Here is a 22,345-nt window from a genome sequence, read left to right as displayed (position 1 = left end):
TTCTGGTCATTCTGCCATTGGAGCAGAAGGCTAAATATTCACTTGATTCCATTTTCACATTCACAGATCATTGTGTTTCATAGAAGCAAGAATACTACAATAAATATAGAATTCATTGTTAACAACAAATGTGCACAGCTTCAGGAGAGAAGTAACATTTATATCAAACTTAAACCTTGAATACAACATTGATGGTAATAGAAAGAATGGTATAAAATATATTACAAAAGTAACATCTGTATTGACTTATACAGTTAGTTTATAACCTCAACTTAAACAAAGTTCTACACCATCATTTATGAACATTTAAAACTGTGTAATGGGTTTCAGTATGACAAAATTCCATGATTTTTAAATCAGAATTTCTTTCTCTCATCTGCTCTTCATCTTTTCCTTTTCACTGGGGGTCCCTGCCTTGTCAGTCCCGTCTGATTTTCTTCCAGCCTCATCCACTGCACTGAGCATTGTTTTGTAGTCACTCAAATTCATTCAACTCTGTCCCACTTCACTGTGGAACACTGATTCACCACTAAAATCCCCTCTATCACGTTCACCTTCAACCAGAAATGTTTTTCTGCTCTGTCCCTCTTCTCCCCGGGATACTGTCCGGTCACCCAAAAGACCAGTACTCTGTCCCTCTTCACCACGAGATGCTCCCCAGTCACCTGAACTCCCTGCCACCCACATTTTCCATATTCTGTCCCTTATCATCCTGTGAATTATCTTCTTTAAATTTTAGCATTTCCACACTCCTGAGTTGTATCTGAATTTCCCCAGTACCATAATAACTTATTTAGAAGAGACAGATCCAATCTGCAAGAAAATAGAGAAAAAATTATTACTTATGGTGTGTGCATCTTATTTATGAAAATGTCAGAGCGGTGACTCACATCCAAACCTTGAAATGTAGTAATGTTACAGCTATTAACTCTAGAGTAAAAGCTACTTATTAAAATAATATTCAGTGCTAAATGAGATTTAAAACCTGAATAAAGTGGTTGTATGAACATTATACACATCTGTGTTAACAGTAACACAGTGTGTTGTCCTTTACTGTAAGTGCCATACAACATTGTTTAACACATCTGTTTAGAGTGTAAACATCAGATAATAGCGACCATATATTTATATTATGCTAAGCTTACTTACTTCAGTCTGCATCCTGATGTTTTCAGCAGTTCTGAGAGTGCGTACATTGACTCTCCTAGTTTATTCTCACGGAGATCCAGCTCTCTCAGGTGTGAAAGGTTTGAAGTTAGAGCTGAAGTCAGAGCAGTAGTATCTGTTATACTGCATTTCTTCAGCCTGCAAAGAGACATTTCATAAATCTAGAACACTACATAAATCACTCAGCATCAATTGTCATGTTACGTGATGTTGGAGTTACTTACAGTAGTTTCTGGAATTTACACTCAGGATTCTTAATGAAAGTACAGAGCTGTTTCAGTCCTGAATCTCCTAGTATATTCTCACTCAGATCCAGCTCTCTTAGGTGTGAGGGGTGTGTACACAGAGCTGAGGTCAGAGCAGTAGTATCTGTTATACTGCATTTCTTCAGCCTGCAAAGAGACATTTCATAAATCTAGAACACTACATAAATCACTCAGCATCAATTGTCATGTTACGTGATGTTGGAGTTACTTACAGTAGTTTCTGGAATTTACACTCAGGATTCTTAATGAAAGTACAGAGCTGTTTCAGTCCTGAATCTCCTAGTGTATTCTCACTCAGATCCAGCTCTCTTAGGTGTGAGGGACTTCTACACAGAGCTGAGGTCAGATCATCACAGGATTCCACCATTAAACTGTTAGCTAGACTGCAGAGAGTGAGGGATAAGGCAGAGGAAAAACAAAACTAAATATGGTGTCATGATAAAAAAAAAACCTGTACAATACCAGTGAATAATATCAAATAAATAATAAAATTCCACAAACATTAATGGCCTTTTTTTATTTAAACAACATATTAAGCAAAGTGTGACGTCACATGGACTGTTGTAAATATCATAAACTAACATCTTAATAAATGTTATTAATATGAATAAATTAACATTAATATGAATATACTATATTTTATATTCTGCTACAACATTATCAGCTCCACACCAGCATTAGTCTACTGACTGATTTAGACCTGCTCCTCTAGAACACATGTAGTTAATCCCTTTAATGAGAGAGTGTTACTCACTTCAGTTTCTCCAGTTTACTGAGAGGATTCTTCAGTAAATTACAGAGCTGTTTCAGTCCTGACATGTCTAGTTTATTCTTGTTCAGATCCAGCTCTCTCAGTTGTGAGGGATTTAAATTCAGTGCAGAAACCAGAGCTGCACAGTCTTCAGGCTTAATACGGCCTGATTTATACAGCCTAAAGAGGGCAAATAAAAACAGAGGACATCAGGACTACTGCAGTGTAAAATGACTCAAACATATTCTTAAAATAAAGACTCACAACTCAAGTCTTCTGCTTACTGACCCAAGGAGGCCAGAGCCATGGGGTGAGCTGTTATGCTTTGTCTCTCTGTCCTTTTGATCTCTGTCCTTGTGCTTTGTCTTGTTCTATTCCTCCCATGTGCTCTGTGTTTATATCAACCATGTGCTTGTGACTCCTCATGTGATCTCTTGCCACACCCCCTTCTGTCATGTGACTGATGTTATAGGTGTTTCTCCTGATCTCTTGTCACGTCCCTCGTTTGTGTCACATGACTGTTTACAGGCATCTCTCCCTGTGTGTATAAAAGCCCTGTTCCTTTGTCTTGTCTTTCTTATTGGTGTGTCATAGTCCTGATCTGTTTCTTTCCTTTGTTTATTATCTGTGTTAGTTTCTAGGTTCTCCTCTGTCTCTGTTTAGTCCTTAGTTCTTTATCTCTGTTTAGTATTAGTTTATTCTGATTTGTCACTGTGTATGTTATTAAACCCCACCTTGTACCTGCATCTGCCTTCTCCTCCCTTTCGTCCCACACCCCAGCCCTGACACATTTGACCCATCACTTTTGAATCTGTTTATGTTTTCACAATGTTCTCTAATCAAGTGTATGTATTTAACTATGTACTTACGTGAACTTTTCTAGTCTGTAGTGTGGATCCTGCAGTAGAGCTGAAAGCTGCTTCACTTTAATACCTCCTGTTTGTCTTTCACTGAGATCCAACACCTTCTGTAGTAAGGGGTTACTGCCTAGAATGTGTTCAAGACGCCTGCAGGCTTTCTCTGCCTCATTATCCAGCAGTCTATAGTATACAGAAGAGAACATTAATGACTGTGTAATTCACATTTGTAACATCCCTGAGAGTCTGGAATCATATAAATGTCAATACTAACCTGGGTCAGTAAACCATGATCTTTAGTGTATGAGCTAAATATAAATGTTAATTTACTACATCAAAAAATACTGTGTAATAAGGGTCATAGCTAATGGAATTAATGTTACATTTTTACATTTCTCACCTCAGTGTTTTTGTTTTCCCATTAAATGTGTCAGTGAGAGCCTTCACTCCTTTGTCTCCAGGATCATTCCCTCTGAGATCCAGTTCTATTAATTGTGATGAGGGGTTTGATTTTAGAGCTGAAGCCAGAGCAGTATATCCTCCCTCTGTTACACTGCAGTATCGAACTCTAGAAAAAAAAATTGTTGCATTTAATGTGAGGTTATTTTGCTTTATCAAATAAACTAATGTTGGAATGTTGTATATGATGTACCATGTGTGTCATGAAATTCTGTATAATTTGTCAATATTGTGCATTTACAATACTTTTTTCTTAAATCAGGTCTCACCTCAATGCTTTCAGTTTAAAGTTGTGATTTGTTAGTAGTAAACAAAGCTGCTGTACCCCAGAGTCTCCTACTGTATTGTTACTCAGATCTAGTTCTTCCAAATGTGAAGGGTTTGAGCACAAAGCTTTTGAGAGAGCAGCACATCCTCTCTCTGTATTACTGATGCTCTGTAACCTGTAAATACAAAGTAATACTGGATTTAAGACTAAGCCAAAATATATATTCATTCATTTCCTGTAACTGCTTCATCCAGTTCAACATTGCAGTGGGTCAGGAGCCTACCCAGAATCATAGGATGAATGGTGGGAATACACCATAGACAAGGCACCACTCGTGCAGTCACACAAACACACCTATGGACACTCTGTACAGACAATCCACCTAACAACAACTGTTTTCAGACTGGGGGAGGAAAAGGAGGACCTGGATGAAACCCACACACACATGGGGATGACACACACAGTCACCAGAGGTGGCACTGAACCCTGAAACCCAGGATCCTGGAGCTGTGTGTCAGTGTCACTACCTGCAGCACCACTGTGCAGCCCTGGTTTAAATATATTTATATAAATATGTACATTTTAAACCAAATTTGAATGTGGAGATTTCTGACATCGGTGTGTTATTGTCTACCACTGTGTTTACAGGAAAATAAATTATTCATTCAGTTCTACAACTACTTAATCCTCTACTGAAGGGGGGGGGGCAAACTGGATCATATCAAAATTCTTAAGGTCCAGGCTCTCTTTCCAAATATATTATTCATAAGTAGTTTATATTCATTTATTTAATGGTTTACAAAGTGGATTCCAAAAAAGTTGGGACACTAAACAAATTGTGAATAAAAACTGACTGCAATGATGTGGAGATGGCAAATGTCAATATTTTTTTATTCATAATAGAACATAGATGACAGATCAAAAGTTTAATCTGAGTAAATGTAACATTTTAAAGGAAAAATATGTTGATTCAGAATTTCACAGTGTCAACAAATCCCAAAAAAGTTGGGACAAGTAGCAATAAGTGGCTGGAAAAAAGGAAATTGAGCATACAACGAACAGCTGGAAGACCAATTAACACTAATTAGGTCAATTGACAACATGATTGAGTATAAAAAGAGCTTCTCAGAGTCTCAGTGTCTCTCTGAAGCCAAGATGGTAAGAGGATCACCAATTCCACCATTGTTGCGCAGAAAGATAGTGCAGCGATACCAGAATGGTGTTACCCAGTGTAAAATAGCAAAGACTTTTAAGTTATCATCATCGACCATGCATAACATCATCAAAATCTCCGTTCAGAAGCCTGCATCACTGATGGTATGGGGTTGCATGAGTGCTTGTGGCATGGGCAGCTTGCATGTCTGGAAAGGCACCATTAATGCAGAGAACTATGTTCAGGTTCTAGAACAACATATGCTCCCATCTAGACGTCATCTCTTTCAGGGAAGACCTTGCATTTTTCAACAAGATAATGCAAGACTACATTCTGCAGCAATCACAACATCATGGCTACGTAGGAGAAGGATCCGGGGACTGAAATGGCAGCCTGCAGTCCAGATCTTTCACCTGTAGAGAACATTTGCCGCATCATAAAGAGGAAGGTGCGACAAAGAAGGCCCAAGACGATTGAACAGTTAGACGCCTGTGTTAGACATGAATGGGAGAGCATTCCTATTTCTAAACTTGAGAAACTGGTCTCCTCTGTCCCCAGACGTCTGTTGAGTGTTGTAAGAAGAAGGGGGGATGCCACACAGTGGTAAAAAATGGCCTTGTCCCAACTTTTTTGGGATTCGTTGACGCCATGAAATTTTGAAACAACATATTTTTCCCTTAAAATGATACATTCTCTCAGTTTAAACTTTTCATTTGTGATTTGTGTTCTATTCTGAACATAATATTAGAGTTGAATAATATTGAAATATTAGGCATCTCCACATCATTGCATTCAGGTTTTATTCACAATTTGTTTAGTGTCCCAACTTTTTTTGGAATCCGGTTTGTATATTTATTAACTACTGAATTTCATTTTAGAGCATTAACTGCTGCAGGAAATCAAGAGTGTAAAATCCAACATTTTACAAAAGATACTTCCCTCTCTCTGTAAATCACTGTCAAATTTGCTTATTTTTATTTTATTTTATTTTTTGCTGCAGCTATCACCGAATGTTCTGTGAATTACTTCACTGGCCCAGAGAAATGAGTGGTGATTAAGTTTAGCTTAGTTCATTACACAGTGGTGCAATATCTTTGCAGAGAGTGAGGGATAAGGCAGAGGGATTAGAAAAACAAAACTAAATATGTTGTATGAGATAAAAAAAAAACATTTACAAAACCAGTGAAAAATATCAAATAAATAATAAAATTCCACAAAAATTTTTTTATTTAAATAACATATTAAGCATAGTGTGATGTCACATGGACTGTTGTAAATATCATAAACTAACATCTTAATAAATGTTATTAATATGAATAAATTAACATGAATATGAATATATTATAGTTTATATTCTGCTACAACATTATCAGCTCCACACCAGCATTAATCTACTGACTGATTTAGACCTGCTCCTCTAGAACACATGTAGTTAATCCCTTTAATGAGAGAGTGTTACTCACTTCAGTTTCTCCAGTTTACTGAGAGGATTCTTCAGTAAATTACAGAGCTCTTTCAGTCCTGACATGTCTAGTTTATTCTTGTTCAGATCCAGCTCTCTCAGTTGTGAGGGGTTTAAATTCAGTGCAGAAACCAGAGCTGTACAGTCTTCAGGTTTAATACTGTCTGATTTATACAGCCTAAAGAGGGCAAATAAAAACAGAGGACATCAGGAGTACTGCAATATAAAGTGACTCAAACATATTCTTAAAATAAAGACTCAAGTCTTCTGCTCACTGACCCAAGGCGCCAGAACCATGGGGGTGAGCTGTTATGCTTTGTCTCTCTGTCCTTTTGATATTTGTCCTTATGCTTTGTCTTGTTCTATTCCTCCCATGTGCTCTGTGTTTATATCAACCATGTGCTTGTGATCTCTTGCCACACGACTGTTCACAGGTGTCTCTCCTTGTGTGTATAAAAGCCCTGTTCCTTTGTCTTAGTCATTTTATGTGTATATCTTAGTCTTGATGTTTCTTGTTTTGTTCATAGTCTAGTCTTAGTCCTGTGTTAGTTTCTAGGTTCTCCTCTGTCTCTGTTTAGTCCTTAGCTCTTTATCTCTCTTTAGTATTAGTTTATTCTGATTTGTCATTGTGTATGTTATTAAACTCCACCCTGTACCTGCATCCACCTTCTCCTCCCTTTCATCCCACACCCCAGCTCTGACACGTGATACATTTGACCCATCACGTTTGGATCTGTTTATGTGGGTCATTAGGAAAAGAAAATCCCTTGAACCACTCCTGAGCCGCTCCTAGCACTGGCCTAGAGACAGGAACCATGATTCTTCCATAGTTTTTAAAATATTCAAAATACACATCCAGGTGTTTATTTTGGGTGTTTATTTACACATTTAGGTGTTTATTTTCCTGTACATTGGTAGCTTGTGCCTGTAGATTTCTCCTAAATTTACAAAAGGTGAAAAGTGAACAGTGCAGCACTGTGACTGCCATCTGTAATCTTTTTCTCTCTCCTGGAGGGTAATCTGATCTAAATATTGCAATGTCTTTGTATTAGCAACAAATCGTGAAAGAGGAAAGGAGGATATAAACCAAAGCATGAAATCTCATTGGCTGGTATTAATTTCTGACGTGATTCATTCAGATGTGTCACATGGCCGGCTCTAGCATTAAGTGCCTTCATTAAATGCATCAATGCCCAAGCAGTAATTCATAAGAGTGTTTAGAAAGCGGGGAAAACTAATGCAGGACAGAGTTGTGGCTGATAGTTCATGTACAAATCAAATCTAATTTATTTGTATTTGCCTTTTACAACTGACGTTGTCACAAAGCAGCTTCACAGTTTCAGAACAGAACATTTAAATCAAAGCCCAATTCGAGCAAGCCGAAGGCGACAGTGGCAAGGAAAAACTCCCTCGAGGCTGGAGGAAGAAACCTTGGGAGGAACCAAGACTCACAAAAGGGGACCCATCCTCCTCTGATCAAACTATAGATTGAATTTTAAATGATCACCAATGAAGTGTCATTATGCTACATAATAATAATAATAATAATAATAATAATCATAACAGTGACATCAATCTTGGGGCATAATAATAGTCAATTTATCAGTGGGTTCATTTGTCATAGTTGTACAGGAATGGGAAATATATATATATATATAACAATTTTTTGTATTACAAACTTTTCTCAAATGTGCAAATGAACTATCATCTAAATTTGTGGAACCTCTTTAAATGACTACATTTACTAAGATTTATTAATGGTGTAAAAATCTGTATATTACATGGTTATTAATAAGGTTGTAAACACCTTAAAAGTCATTAATAATTATTTTTAACACAGACAGAGGAAGAGCAAGAGTGGCATCTTTTTTGTCTCACACTGAAAGTGTCAGAGAACTTACTGAAAATGTCAAGGTGAAAAATAAGCTCAGACCTGAGAATGTGAATTTAGTCATTTCACAGGTTAAGGTGCACACCACATTATAATCAATGTCTAAAAAGTAATTCCATCTTTGGTTAACTGATAAAACCTGGTGGTTAAATAAATAATCTCATTAACATATATGTACCGGAGCTGACAGGGTTAATGTCGAATGATGGAGAACACAAAGTAAGGTCAGTACTCGGCAAGATCTGATGTTTAGTGTAGATAGATGAAGGGTCACAACAGGTCACTGTCACCCTTTCAATCGGTGTGTTATAACTGATTATTAATTACTTTTAATGTGTTTACAACCTAATTAGTAACCATTAATAAACAGATTGTAAACCATTTATAAACTTTAAGTGTAGCCTTATTCTAAAGTGGTATTGCAATAATTTTAACAAAAGAAATCTGAAAATTCATGTATAATTTTATTTGTATATTAGAATAACAAGTTAAATATTAATATTATAGTCATAATATGACATATATAATAGGGTTTCAAATGAATGCGATTCCGCAGAATCTTGAGTTCTGGAGCAGAGTGCAGTCTGAATGAAGGAGTATCTACATGTAAAAGTGTATCTACATGTTTTTTAAGACGCGGAATGATGTCGCGTTTGATGTGAATGTGTGAATGGTGCTTTTAGCTCTTATTTTAGTTATTGCATGTTATAACTGTCACGCCTTCGTCCTGTCAAGTCTGTTGTCCCCGCCATGTGCTTTATTTGCACATGGCTATGTTTTGTTTATGTTCTAGTCTCCGCCTTTGTTCCGCCTCCTCGTCCGTGTCATGTGTTAACCCGTCCTCCTCGTTATCTGTCCAGGTGTGTCTCGTTTGTGTCAGTATTTAAGCCCTCTTGTCTCACATCCTGTTTGTCGTACATTTCACATTTCTCCTTTCACCTTTCTCTAGTCGGTCGTGTTTTCTAGTCTGTCTGTCTGCCTCCACAGTTTCTCCGTGTTTGTTTTCCTAGTCGTTGTTTCCTGTTGCAGTTTCTTTTCCTCTGTTGTTATTTTGTTAACTCTTTAGTCTGTCAGTCCAGTTTGCCCTGTTTAGTTCACCGTGTTTAATTTAGCCAGCTTTGCTCCCTGTTTGTTTTCGTTCTGTTTAAGTCTTGTTGTTTGTTATATTTCGATATTAAAAAACCCTGTGTTTTAGCAAGTGCGTCCGCTTCCGTCAGTCCGCCAAGTGATCCGTGACAATAACATTATTCTATATGGCTGCTGTTTAATATGTTTGTTATTACATGTTTTCTACAATGCTGTTGTTAAGGATAGATTAGATATTATGTCTCTAAAGAATGTTTTCCAATACAAATGTATGTACTTTTATAATACATATCTTTAAATGAAGTTTAGTGCCCGTGGAGGAAATCAGTTTGGAATGAATGAATGCCACAAAGGTGTGTTAAAACCAGAGGATTATGCAATAAGAAAGAAAGAAGCACAAGAGGTAAACTTCAACAACAGAAATTGTTATTGTGTGGAGCTGTGTTCTTTTTCTTTTTTGTTTTTTAGCTGCTTTTCCTTTTCTCAAGACATAGAGAATATTGTGAAAATTAGTGTATGTATTTAACTATGTACTTACGTGAACTTTTCTAGTCTGTAGTGTGGATCCTGCAGTAGAGCTGAAAGCTGCTTCACTTTAATATCTCCTGTTTGTCTTTCACTGAGATCCAACTCCCTCTGTAGTAAGGGGTTACTGCCGAGAATTTGTTTAAGACACCTGCAGGCTTCCTCTGCCTCATTATCCAGCAGTCTATAGTATACAGAAGAGAACATAATGATTGTATAATTTTTGTATAATGTGGAAATGCCTTCCTCTGTTTTAGAACTGTCACCTCTTCATTATCTAACCACAGACAAACTGACATCTATTCTCCATCACAGTACAAGAATGTATGCAGCATCTCTATAGTCCTCCACTTTCTAACATCCCTGAGAGTCTGGAATCATTTAGTTGTCAGCACTAACCTGGGTCAGTAAACCGTGATCTTTAGAGTGTATGAGCTAAATGAATGTTAATTTACGACATAAAAAAATACCGTGTAATAAGGGTCATAGCTTAATGAATTAATATTAAAATTTTACATTTCTCACCTCAGTTTTTTCGTTTTCCCCTTAAATGTGTCAGTGAGTGCCTTCACTCCTTTGTCCCCAGGATCATTCCCTCTGAGATCCAGTTCTATTAATTGTGATGAGGGGTTTACTTTTAGAGCTGAAGCCAGAGCAGTATATCCTCCTTCTGTTACACTGCAGTATTGAAGTCTAGAAAAAAAATATTTGTTGCATTTAATGTAAGGTTATTGTGCTTTATCAGATAAACTAATGTTGTATATGATGTATCATGTGTGTCATGAAATTCTGTGTATGTCCATATTGTGCGTTTACAATACTTTTTCCTAAATCAGGTCTCACCTCAATGCTCTCAGTTTAAAGTTCTGATTTGTTAGTAGTGAACAAAGCTGCTGTACCCCAGAGTCTCCTACTCTATTGTTACTCAGATCTAGTTCTTCCAAATGTGAAGGGTTTGAGCACAAAGCTTTTGAGAGAGCAGCACATCCTCCCTCTGTAATACTGCTGTTCTGTAACCTGTAAATAGAGAGTAATACTGGAGTTAAGATTAAGCCCAAAATATGTATTCATTCATTTTCTGTAACTGCTTCATCCAGTTCAACATTGCAGTGGGTCAGGAGCCTACCCAGAATCATAGGATGAATGGTGGGAATACACCATAGACAAGGCACCACTCGTGCAGTCACACAAACACACCTATGGACACTCTGCACAGACAATCCACCTACCAACAACGGATTTTAGACTGGGGGAGGAAAAGGAGCACCTGGAGAAAACCCACACACACATGGGGATGACACACACAGTCACCAGAGGTGGCAACTGAACCCTGAAACCCAGGATTCTGGAGCTGTGCGTCAGTGTCACTACCTGCAGCACCACTGTGCAGCCCTGGTTTTAAATAAATAAAAAAAAAAAAATGTTCCAAAATATTTACATCAAAAGGAATTAAGAAATTACAATAGCATAAAATATACTGACAGCATGAATTTCCCAAATGACAAAAAACTTCCATATTCCTTTTTAATTTGTATTACACAATACTTTAAATTGAAGTTTGTTAAACTACATACCTGAGTATCTTAGTTCTGCAGTGTGAATCCTCCAGTAGAGCACACAGCTGATTCACTTCTGAGTCTCCTTTTACTTTCCCACTCAGATCCAGCTTAGTCATCAGTAAGGGGTTTTGTTTGAGAGTTTCAGTCAGACGAACACAGAATGTCTCTCCAGCAGAACTTTTTATCAGCCTACAGAGACACGACAAAACACTGACATTTCTACTATTTAACACTGGACAGTTTTAAATATAATTCTCTTCTGAACACTAAACCCTTATGAAAAGTAAAGTCTCACTGGGATAGTACCCTCAGGTGGCTGGGGTCCCTGATTAGTGCATTACGGTAGAAAACAGTTGTATTACATTGCAGCTATAGCTTATGTGCTTTTTAAAAGATGGTTTTATAGAGCTCTGTTTCACACCACATCTTTAATTTTCGGGTTATAAACATCTGCTTAAATAAAGGATAAATATACCACTTTTCCATGGAAAATATTCAAGGTTCAAAAATGGATTATAAGACCATTGTTGTAGCTTTGAACATATATTTACAGAATGTGTACCTTACTGAACCAAAACGTACTGGTAACTGATATATTTTACTGACAGCAGTGAAGGAAGGGCATATGTTTTAGCAGATTAATGCACGTTTGTGATTATAACAAAAACATTCTCATTCCTGAAAGCATCTATCACTGTTAGTCACTAATAGTCAGATTTTACTTTGTTTTTCATATTCTTGATATGTTAAGTTTTTTTTTTTTTCTTAGATTTTTTTCAGGGTAAGTTCAGAAAAAATTTGACTAAAAAATTACTCTGATCCTTCAGTTTATAACACTGGTACAAAGGAGGAGTATATTTATGGAAGCAAATCTTTCTCATCAGACTATGAAATATTATCATCATCATCATCTTTTCCGCTTTTGCATTTCAGGACTTTGAAATATAACCACCTTTGAATTTGTATCACTGAGTTTATTTGCACTGAAATTGTGCATCTGAATGTTATTGCTTTTGAATTTAAGTCTTCAGATGTCCACCTCTGAATATTTTGTTTATATAATAATAATAATAATAATATAATACATCAATAATAATAATAATAATAATAATAATATTTTGTTATTATATTTTGCAGAATATTTCGAAATTATGCATCTGAATATAATTGCACTTGATTTGAACTCGTGAATTTTCAAGAACACGTTTTCACTGTTATTATTTAAGGTTAATAAATTCAGATAAAAAAATTCAAGCTTAAAAAATTCAAACAATATATTTCGAAGTTGCTCAAATTCGGTAGATGAAATCCAGATACCAAAATACGAGTTACAAAAAAATTCAGATACACATCCGGGACACCAAGGATGAGCAATCGATTCATTTGGATTTTCTCTTTCACCTTAAATGCTGCAGTAGTTCCATTCTGTCGCCGCTAGATGGCGAAATATGAATACAACTTCCATACCGTGGAAAAACTATACATTTAGCTTCTTCCGTGGATATTATCTCTTCATTTTCAAAGTGTCTCAAAAATCTGAAAGGCTCACTAAAGACACAATATAACAGACTATTAATATACTGAAGATTAAGAAATGTTACTGTGTTTTACTTTGTTGTAGCAATGCTTTTTGGAAATAACTCTTATATCGTTGAAAACCCTGTTAATATCCTCTTTTCAATGGTGCCACATTTGTAAGGAACATACATTTGTGGGATGAGCAGTAGAGCTGAGTATGTGGGTTGCACCCATGAAAAATTTGCCAAATCCTCTCTGGCAAAGCCAATTACCTTGTACAACCTATGTTTATAAGAAATTTCTCCAGGTTTATTTGTATAATCTCCATCTCTCACTGCTGTTCAAATGAAAGTCAAATGTACATATGTATATTGTATCCCAGATGTGTATCTGAATTTTTTTCACTCGTATTTTGGTATCTAAATGTCGTCTATCGAATTTGAGCAACTTCAAAATATATTGTTTGAATTTTTTGAGCTTGAAATTTTTTATCTGAATTTATCAACCTTCTATAATAACAGTGAAAATATGTTCTTGAAAATTCAAAAGTTCAAATCAAGAACAATTATATTCAGATGCATAGTTGTGAAGCAAAATATTCAGAGGTGGAAATCTGAAGACTTAAATTCGAAAGCAACAAAATTCAGATGCATAATTTCAGTGCAAAAAAATTCAGTCCTACAAATTCAAAGGTAGTAACATTTCAAAGTCTGATGAGACAGATTTGCTTCCATAAATATTACATGAAAAGCTACCAAATAATTGGATTTATGATCTGGTTTAAAACAGTAAATCAAAAAGTTTATTTCCTCAGAACACAAATACTATTCTTTAGAGCAATCAGAGAAACACATCGGAGGTGCTACGTGGGAGTGGTGCCTTTCATTAGTTACACCATGTTTCCATATTTTCACACTACCTCAGAGACTTCAGATGATATGTTGGATCTTTCTGTAAATCAGTGAGAAGTCTGACTCCTGATTCTCCAGGATAGTTTCCTCTGAGGTCCAGTTCAGTCATGGGTGATGATGGGTTTGCTTTCAGAGCTGAAGCCAGAGCAGTACATCCTTCCTCTCTTACACTGCAGTTTCGAAGTCTAGAAAAAAAAATATTTGTTGCATTTAATGTAAGGTTATTGTGCTTTGTCAGATAAACTAATGTTGGAATGTTGTATATGATGTATCATGTGTGTCATGAAATTCTGTATATGTCCATATTGTGCATTTACAATACTTTTTCCTAAATCAGTTCTCACCTCAATGCTCTCAGTTTAAAGTTGTGATTTGTTAGTAGTGAACATAGCTGCTCTACCCCAGAGTCTCCTACTATATTGTTACTCAGATCTAGTTCTTCCAAATGTGAAGGGTTTAAGCACAAAGCTTTTGAGAGAACAGCACATCCTCCCTCTGTAATACTGCTGCTCTGTAACCTGTAAATAGAGAGTAATACTGGAGTTAAGATTAAGCCCAAAATATATATTCATTCATTTCCTGTAACTGCTTCATCCAGTTCAACATTGCAGTGGGTCAGGAGCCGACCCAGAATCATAGGATGAATGGTGGGAATACACTATAGACAAGGCACCACTCGTGCAGTCACACAAACACACCTATGGACACTCTGCACAGACAATCCACCTACCAACAACCGTTTTTAGACTGTAGGAGGAAAACAGAGCAACGGGAGGAAACTCACACACACATGGGGATGACACACACAGTCACCAGAGGTGGCAACTGAACCCTGAAACCCAGGATCCTGGAGCTGTGTGTCAGTGTCACTACCTGCAACACCACTGTGCTACCCTGGTTTAAATATATTTATATTCACATGTACATTTCAAACAAAATTTGAATTTGAATGTGGAGATTTCTAACATTGGTTTGTTATCCTCTACCACTGTGTTTACAGGAAAATAAATTATGCATTTTCTGCAACCACTTTATGCTCTATTGAAGGGGCATACAAATGTTTTTCAAAGTGGAGTAAACTGGATCATATAAAAATTCTTAAGGGCCATGCTCTCTTTCCAAATATATTATTCATAAATTACTTATAGTGATGTATTCAAAATATGACAAACACAAATTTACAAAACAGTTTATATTTATTAACTATTGAATTTCATTTTAGAGCATTAACTGCTGCAGGAAATCAAAAGAGTGTAAAATCCAACATTTTACTGAAGATACTTCCCTCTGTAAATCACTGGTTCTTACTGTCAACTTTGCGTTTATTTTTATTTTTTTTTTTGCTGCACCGATCACCAAATGTCGTTCTGTGAATTACTTTGCTGGCCCAGAGAAATGAATGGTGTTTAAGTTTAGCTTAGTTCATTAACACAGTGGTGCAATATCTTATACATTAGCGCACTGCTGCCACCTTAAGGTGAAAGAAAAAAACTGCCAAGTGCCAGCGGGGCCTATAATGATGTAATATTTATAGTTAAGCCGCTGGCCAATTAAAATTTTGCAGCAGGTCGCATTTGGCCCAGGGGCCAGACTTTGGACATCCCTGCTCTACTGGGTCATGGTGGGCCAGAGTGTGTCAAGAATCAATGGGAGCAAGCCACAAACACACCTTGAACATGGTGCCAGTCCATCACAGAGCATTGCATGCTCACACATGTGGACACTTCTGAATAAACAGTCCACCTACCAAAATGCTTTTCTGGGCTGTGGGTGGAAACCAGAGCACCCAAAGTATACACATGCAGACACGGGGAAAACAGCTCAGACCCTCCACAATATGAACTGAGGCAGGGTTTGAAACCACAACTTCAGGACCCTGGAGCTGTTTGACCTGTTATAGTATTATGCTTTTTAATGTGCCAATATATTTACATCAAAAGGAATTAAGAAATTACAATAGCATAAAATATACTGACAGCATGAATTTCCCAAATGACAAAAAACTGCCATATTCCTTTTTAATTTGTATTACACAATACTTTCAATTCAAGTTTGTTAAACTACATACCTGAGTATCTTAGTTCTGCAGTGTGAATCCTCCAGTAGAGCACACAGCTGATTCACTTCTGAGTCTCCTTTTACTTTCCCACTCAGATCCAGCTTAGTCATCAGTAAGGGGTTTTGTTTGAGAGTTTCAGTCAGACGAACACAGAATGTCTCTCCAGCAGAACTTTTTAGCAGCCTACAGAGACAGGAAAAAACACTGACATTTCTACTATTTAACACTGGACAGTTTTAAATAGAAATATCTTCTGAACACTAAACCCTTATGAAAAGTAAAGTCTCACTGGGATAGTACCCTCAGGTGGCTGGGGTCCCTGATTAGTGCATTACGGTAGAAAATAATTGTATTACATTGCAGCTATAGCTTATGTGCTTTTTAAAAGATGGTTTTATAGAGCTCTTTTTCACACCACGTCTTTAATTTTCAGGTTATAAACATCTGCTTAAATAAAGGATAAATATACCACTTTTCCATGGAAAATATTCAAGGTTCAAACATGGATTATAAGACAATTGTTGTAGCTTTGATGAAAGCCTTTGTCTTTTTAAGCATATTTAAACATATGTACATTTGACTTTCATTTGAACAGCAGTGAGAGATGGAGATTATACAAATAAAATTGGAGAAATTTCTTATAAACATAGGTTGTACAATGTAATTGGCTTTGGCAGAGAGGATTTGCAATTTTTTCATGGGTGCAACCCACATACTCAGCTCTACTGCTCATCCCACAAATGTATGTTCCTTACAAATTTGGCACCATTGAAAAGGGAAATTAACAGGCTTTGTAACGGTATATGATTTATTTCCAAGAAGCATTGCTACAACAAAGTAAAACACAGTAAAATTTCTTCATCTTCAGGATATCAATAGTCTGTTATATTGTGTCTTTAGTGAACCTTTCAGATTTTTGAGACACTTTGAAAATAAAGAGATAATATCCACGGAAGAAGCTAAATGTATAGTTTTTCCACGGTATGGAAGTTGTATTCGTATTCTATTACATCTAGCGGCAACAGAATGCAGCTACTGCACCATTTAAGGTGAAAGAGAAAATCCAACTGAATCGATTGCTCATCCTTTGTATCCCTGATGTGTATCTGAATTTTTTCACTGGTACTTTCGTATCTGAATGTCGTCTATCGAATTTGAGCAACTTCAAAATATATTGTTTGAATTTTTTGAGCTTGAATTTTATCTGAATTTATCAACCTTCAATAATAACAGTGAAAATGTGTTCTTGAAAATTCACGAGTTCAAATCAAGAGCAATTATATTCAGATGCATAGTTGTGAAGCAAAATATTCAGAGGTGGAAATCTGAAGACTTAAATTCAAAAGCAACAAAATTCAGATGCATAATTTCAGTGCAAAAAAATTCAGTCCTACAAATTCAAAGGTGGTAACATTTCAAAGTCTGATGAGACAGATTTGCTTCCATAAATATTACATGAAAAGCTATCAAATAGTTGGATTTATGATCTGTTTTAAAACAGTAAATCAAAATGTTTACTTCCTCAGAACACAAATACTATTCTTTAGAGCAATCAGAGAAACACATCGGAGGTGCTACGTGGGAGCGGTGCTTTTCATTAGTTACACCATGTTTCCATATTTTCACACTACCGCAGAGTCTTCAGATGATATGTTGGATCTTTCTGTAAATCAGTAAGAAGTCTGACTCCTGATTCATCAGGATAGTTTCCTCTGAGATCCAGTTCAGTCATGGGTGATGATGGGTTTGCTTTCAGAGCTGAAGCCAGAGCAGTATATCCTTCCTCTGTTATACTGCAGTATGAAAGTCTAGAAAAAAAGATTGTTCCATTTAATGTAAGGTTATTGTGCTTTATCAGATAAAGTTATTTTGGAAGTTTGTATATGATGTATCAGTGTCTGTCATGAAATTCTGTATAATATTTTCATATTGTGCATATATAATATTTTTTTTTAAATTAGGTCTCACCTCAATGCTCTCAGTTTAAATTTCTGATTTGTTAGTAGTGAACAAAGCTGCTGTACCCCAGAATCTCCTACTATATTGTTACTCAGATCTAGTTCTTCCAAATGTGAAGGGTTTGAACACAAAGCTTTTGAGAGAGCAGCACATCCTCCCTCTGTAATACTGCTGCTCTGTAACCTGTAAATAGAGAGTAATACTGGAGTTAAGACTAAGCCAAAATACGTATTAATTTGATTCCTGTAACTGTTTAATCCAGTTCAACACTGCAGGGGCAGGAGCCTACCCAGAATCATAGGATGAATGGTGGGAATATACCATGGACAAGGCACCACTCGTGCAGTCACATAAAACACACCTATGGACACTCTGCACAGCCAATCCACCTACCAACAACTGTTTTTAGACTGGTAGAGGGAAATGAGCACCTGGAGAAAACTCACACACACATGTGGATGACACACACAATCACCAGAGATGGAAACTTAACCCTGAAACCCAGGATCCTGGAGTTGTGTGTCAGTGTCACTACCTGCTGCACCACTGTGCAGCCCTGGTTTAAATATATTTATATTCATATGTACATTTCAAACCAAATTTGAATGTGGAGATTTCTGAAATCGGTGTGTTATCCCCTAACACTGTGTTTACAGGAAAATAAATTATTCATTCAGTTCTACAACTACGTAATCCTCTACTGCAGGGGCATCCAAATGTTTCTCAAAGTGGCCGAACTGGATCATATCAAAATTCTTAAGGGCCAGGTTCTCTTTCCAAATATATTATTCATAAATAGTTTATATTTATTTATTAAACAGTTTACAAACCGAATTCCAAAAAAGTTGGGACAGTAAACAAATTGTGAGTAAAAACTGAATGTAATGATTTGGAGATGGCAAATGACAATATTTTATTCGTAAAAGAACATAGATCACAGATCAAAAGTTTAATCTGAGTAAACATAACATTTTAAAGGAAAAATATGTTGATTCAGAATTTCACAGTGTCAACAAATCCCAAAAAAGTTGGGACAAGTGGCTGGAAAAAGGAAATTGAGCATATAACGATCAGCTGGAAGACCAATTAACACTAATTAGGTCAATTGACAATATGATTGGGTATAAAAAGAGCTTCTCAGAGTGTCAGTGTCTCTCTGAAGCCAAGATGGTAAGAGGATCACCAATTCCACCATTGTTGTGCAGAAATATAGGGCAGCAATACCAGAATGGCGTTACCCAGCGTAAAATAGCAAAGACTTTTAAGTTATCATCCTCAACCATGCATCAAAAGATTCAGATAATCTGGAACAATTGCTGTGCGTAAGCGTCAAGGCCGTAAAACTCTACTGGATGCTCGTGATCTCCGGGCCCTTAAACGTCACTGCACCTTAATCCGGCATGCCACTGTCAAGGAAATAACAGAATGGGCTCAGGAATACTTCCAGAAAGCATTGTCAGTGAACACAATCCACTGTGCCATCCGCCGTTGCCAGCTGAAACTCTACAGTGCAAAGAGGAAGCCATTTCTAAGCAAGCTCCACAAGCTCAGACGATTGCACTGGGCCAGGGGTCTTTTAAAATGGAGTGTGGCAAAATGAAGTTCTTTATGGAACACTGGAACGCCATGTCATCCGGACCAGAGAAGCAAGGATAACCCAAGTTGTTATCAACGCTCCATTCAGAAGCCTGCATCACTGATGGTATGGGGTTGCGTGAGTGCTTGTGGAATAGACAGCTTGCATGTCTGGAAAGGCACCATTAATGCAGAGAACTATGTTCAGGTTCTAGAACAACATATGCTCCTATCTAGAGGTCATCTCTTTCAGGGAAGACCCTGCATTTTTCAACAAGATAAAGCGAGACCACATTCTGCAGCAATCACAACATCATGGCTACGTAGGAGAAGGATCCGGGTACTGAAATGGCCAGCCTGTAGTCCAGATCTTTCACCTATAGAGAACATTTGGCACATCATAAAGAGGAAGGTGTGACAAAGAAGGCCCAAGACGATTGAACAGTTAGAGGCCTGTGTTAGACATGAATGGGAGAGCATTCCTATTTCTAAACTGGTCTCCTCTGTCCCCAGACGTCTGTTGAGTGTTGTCTATTGTAAGAAGAAAGGGGGATGCCACACAGTGGTAAAAAATGGCCTTGTCCCAACTTTTTTGGGATTTGTTGACGCCATGAAATTTTGAAACAACATATTTTTCCCTTAAAATGATACATTCTCTCAGTTTAAACTTTTCATTTGTGATTTGTGTTCTATTCTGAATATAATATTAGAGTTGAATAATAGTGAAATATTAGGCATCTCCACATCATTGCATTCAGGTTTTATTCACAATTTGTTTAGTGTGCCAACTTTTTTTGGAATCCGGTTTGTATATTTATTAACTACTGAATTTCATTTTAGAGCATTAACTGCTGTAGGAAATCAAGAGTGTAAAATCCAACATTTTACAGAAGATACTTCCCTCTCTCTGTTAATCACCAGTTCTCACTGTCAACTTTGCTTCTTTTTTTTTCTTTTTCTTTTCTTTTATTTATTTACTTATTTTGCTGCAGCTATCACCAAATGTTCTGTGAATTACTTTACTGGCCCAGAGAAATGAGTGGTGATTAAGTTTAGCTTAGTTCATTACACAGTGGTGCAATATCTCTGCAGAGAGTGAGGGATAAGGCAGAGGGATTAGAAAAACAAAACTAATTATGTTGTATGACATAAAAAAAACCATTTACAAAACCAGTGAAAAATATAAAATAAATAATAAAATTCCACAAACATTAATGGCCTTTTTTATTTAAATAACATATTAAGCATAGTGTGATGTCACATGGACTGTTGTAAATATCACAAACTAACATCTTAAATGTTATTAATATGAATAAATTAATATGAATATAGTATATTTTATATTCTGCTACAACATTATCAGTTTCATACCAGCATTAGTCTACTGATTGATTTAGACCTGCTCCTCTCGAACACATGTAGTTAATCCCTTTAATGAGAGAGTGTTACTCACTTCAGTTTCTCCAGTTTACTGAGAGGATTCTTCAGTAATCTGCAGAGCTCTTTCAGTCCTGACATGTCTAGTTTATTCTTGTTCAGATCCAGCTCTCTCAGTTGTGAGGGGTTTAAATTCAATGCAGAAACCAGAGCTGTACAGTCTTCAGGTTTAATACTGCCTGATTTATACAGCCTAAAGAGGGCAAATAAAAACAGAGGACATCAGGAGTACTGCAATGTAAAGTGACTCAAACATATTCTTAAAATAAAGGCTCACAACTCAAGTCTTCTGCTCACTGACCCAAGGTGGCCAGAGCCATGGGGGTGAGCTGTTATGCTTTGTCTCTCTGTCCTTTTGATCTCTGTCCTTGTTCTTTGTCTTGTTCTATTCCTCCCATGTGCTCTGTGTTTATATCAACCATGTGCTTGTGACTCCTCATGTGATCTCTTGCCACATCCCCTTCTGTCATGTGACTGATGTTATAGGTGTTTCTCCTGATCTCTTGCCACGCCCCCTTGTGTCACATGACTGTTCACAGGCGTCTCTCCCTGTGTGTATAAAAGCCCTGTTCCTTTGTCTTGTCTGTCTTATTGGTGTGTCATAGTCCTGATCTGTTTTTTGCCTTTGTTTATTATCTGTGTTAGTTTCTAGGTTCTCCTCTGTCTCTGTTTAGTCCTTAGTTCTTTATCTCTGTTTAGTATTAGTTTATTCTGATTTGTCACTGTGTATGTTATTAAACCCCATCTTGTACCTGCATCTGCCTTCTCCTCCCTTTCGTCCCACACCCCAGCCTTGACACATTTGACCCATCACTTTTGGATCTGTTTATGTTTTCACAATATTCACTGTTTAGTTTATGTTTTTAACTATGTACTTACGTGAACTTTTCTAGTCTGTAGTGTGGATCCTGCAGTAGAGCTGAAAGCTGCTTCACTTTAATATCTCCTGTTTGTCTTTCACTGAGATTCAACTTCCTCTGTAGTAAGGGTTTTTTGCCTAGAATGTGTTCAAGACACCTGCAGGCTTCCTCAGCCTCATCTTCCAGCAGTCTATAGTATACAGAAGAGAACATTAATGATTGTGTTATTTGCATTTGTAACATCCCTGAGAGTCTGGAATCATATAGTTGTCAATCTTAACCTGGGTCAATAAACCATGATGTTTAGAGTGTATGAGCTAAAGGAATGAAAATTTATGACAGAAAAAATATTGTATAATAAGGATCATAGCTAATGGAATTAATGTTTAATTTTACATTTCTCACCTCAGTTTTTGTGTTTTCCCCTTTAATGTGTCAGTGAGTGCCCTCAATCCTTTGTCTCCAGGATCATTCCCACTGAGATCCAGTTCTATTAATTGTGATGATATGTTTGATTTCAGAGCTGAAGCCAGAGCAGTATATCCTCCCTCTGTTACACTGCAGTTTCGAAGTCTAGTAAAA

General features: G+C 36.8%; 1 protein-coding gene across 3 annotated transcripts in view; it reads right to left on the bottom strand.

Moving 5' to 3' along the window:
• Nucleotides 1–138: 138 nt before the first annotated feature.
• LOC136668112 (protein NLRC5-like) overlaps nt 139–22,345 on the bottom strand; it is a 48,358-nt gene continuing 26,151 nt past the window's right edge. For 2 of the 3 annotated variants that reach the window (XM_066645382.1, XM_066645384.1), the window contains 21 exons: nt 22,169–22,336; nt 21,783–21,953; nt 20,920–21,096; nt 17,901–18,074; nt 17,564–17,740; nt 15,942–16,115; nt 14,218–14,391; nt 13,882–14,058; nt 11,460–11,633; nt 10,729–10,902; nt 10,411–10,578; nt 9,899–10,069; nt 6,385–6,561; nt 3,770–3,943; nt 3,442–3,609; nt 3,054–3,224; nt 2,188–2,364; nt 1,646–1,816; nt 1,392–1,559; nt 1,150–1,305; nt 139–813 (listed from right to left, as the gene is read on the bottom strand). In XM_066645382.1, coding sequence (XP_066501479.1) covers nt 729–813; nt 1,150–1,305; nt 1,392–1,559; nt 1,646–1,816; nt 2,188–2,364; nt 3,054–3,224; nt 3,442–3,609; nt 3,770–3,943; nt 6,385–6,561; nt 9,899–10,069; nt 10,411–10,578; nt 10,729–10,902; nt 11,460–11,633; nt 13,882–14,058; nt 14,218–14,391; nt 15,942–16,115; nt 17,564–17,740; nt 17,901–18,074; nt 20,920–21,096; nt 21,783–21,953; nt 22,169–22,336 — 3,526 coding nt within the window. In that variant the 3' untranslated portion in view covers nt 139–728. Of the gene's footprint in view, nt 814–1,145; nt 1,306–1,391; nt 1,560–1,645; nt 1,817–2,187; nt 2,365–3,053; nt 3,225–3,441; nt 3,610–3,769; nt 3,944–6,384; nt 6,562–9,898; nt 10,070–10,410; nt 10,579–10,728; nt 10,903–11,459; nt 11,634–13,881; nt 14,059–14,217; nt 14,392–15,941; nt 16,116–17,563; nt 17,741–17,900; nt 18,075–20,919; nt 21,097–21,782; nt 21,954–22,168; nt 22,337–22,345 lie in introns of those variants that run through there. The other variant, XM_066645383.1, reaches the window with a different exon arrangement.

This window comes from Hoplias malabaricus, chromosome 15, assembly GCF_029633855.1.
Source record: "Hoplias malabaricus isolate fHopMal1 chromosome 15, fHopMal1.hap1, whole genome shotgun sequence".
NCBI classification, from domain to species: Eukaryota; Metazoa; Chordata; class Actinopteri; order Characiformes; family Erythrinidae; genus Hoplias; species Hoplias malabaricus.
Note: the sequence above shows the minus strand (reverse complement) of the source record. Positions and strands in the feature narration are given on the sequence as shown.